The sequence below is a fragment of the Poecilia latipinna genome, unplaced genomic scaffold (genome assembly GCF_001443285.1).
Source record: "Poecilia latipinna isolate Pla-1442-1.1 unplaced genomic scaffold, P_latipinna-1.0 Scaffold3131, whole genome shotgun sequence".
Classification (NCBI taxonomy): domain Eukaryota; kingdom Metazoa; phylum Chordata; class Actinopteri; order Cyprinodontiformes; family Poeciliidae; genus Poecilia; species Poecilia latipinna.
In genome coordinates, this window is record NW_015115747.1 from 24,582 (window position 1) to 25,339 (window position 758).

The window sequence follows — 758 nt, forward strand, 5'->3', positions numbered from 1 at the left end:
GCTGCTTCATCAATATAATTCACAGGGTATATGGGTACAAACTTATATCCAGTTTATACCCTTAACTGGATATAAAACCTTAGCAGATGGTTCCTCTGGAGAAGAGGTGCGCAGCAAAGTGTTTATTGATTTGGATGTAGAGAGGAACCGATTTAAAATGCTTCATTAGAATAAAATGAATGTGTGGAGACCCAGTTTGGTGAGCAGTTGTCCTCATACAGAAAGTTAACAGGGCAGTCAAGACTATATTAGTACTGTAAAGGTCCCGACATACTTCATGTGACACATGACAAGAATTGAGTCATTTAGTTTGCAGTGAGGCATCCACCTGCCAAACCCCCAGGTAGTCTGCACCGTTGTATGAAAGGTGTGTGCGAATACGAACAGTTCCAGATGCACGTCAACTGTTCGGCTTTGGATGAAGTATGTCGGGGCCTTAAGAAATTTGGGGAAAAGATCTTGAGGATAAATTTGATATAAAACTCCACAGAATCTCTCCTTAAAGTGTAGACATCTAAGGTAATGAAAATATATATGCAATAAAGCGAAAAAATATTAAATGTTTCTTTTTCAGTAAACTGTGAAGCCGTTACTGGCCAGCTGTACATCAAGTGTGGTTTAACCAATTTATAAGACATTTTGGGCATCACCCAAATCTGACAACCTTTTGGGGCCATCCCGGCTAAGACCCTTGTAATGGTTTCAGGATCGTTAATAATGCAGATCACCATTGGCTTGGTTAACGATAGAAAACATCT

At 39.7% G+C, this 758-nt stretch overlaps 1 protein-coding gene across 1 annotated transcript in view; it reads right to left on the bottom strand.

Moving 5' to 3' along the window:
* LOC106940216 (tripartite motif-containing protein 16-like) overlaps window positions 1-272 on the bottom strand; it is a 7,383-nt gene extending 7,111 nt beyond the window's left edge. The window contains exon 1 of the mRNA XM_015022896.1: window positions 256-272. Coding sequence (XP_014878382.1) covers window positions 256-272 — 17 coding nt within the window. The remainder of the gene's footprint in view (window positions 1-255) is intronic.
* Between the last annotated feature and the right edge of the window lie 486 nt (window positions 273-758).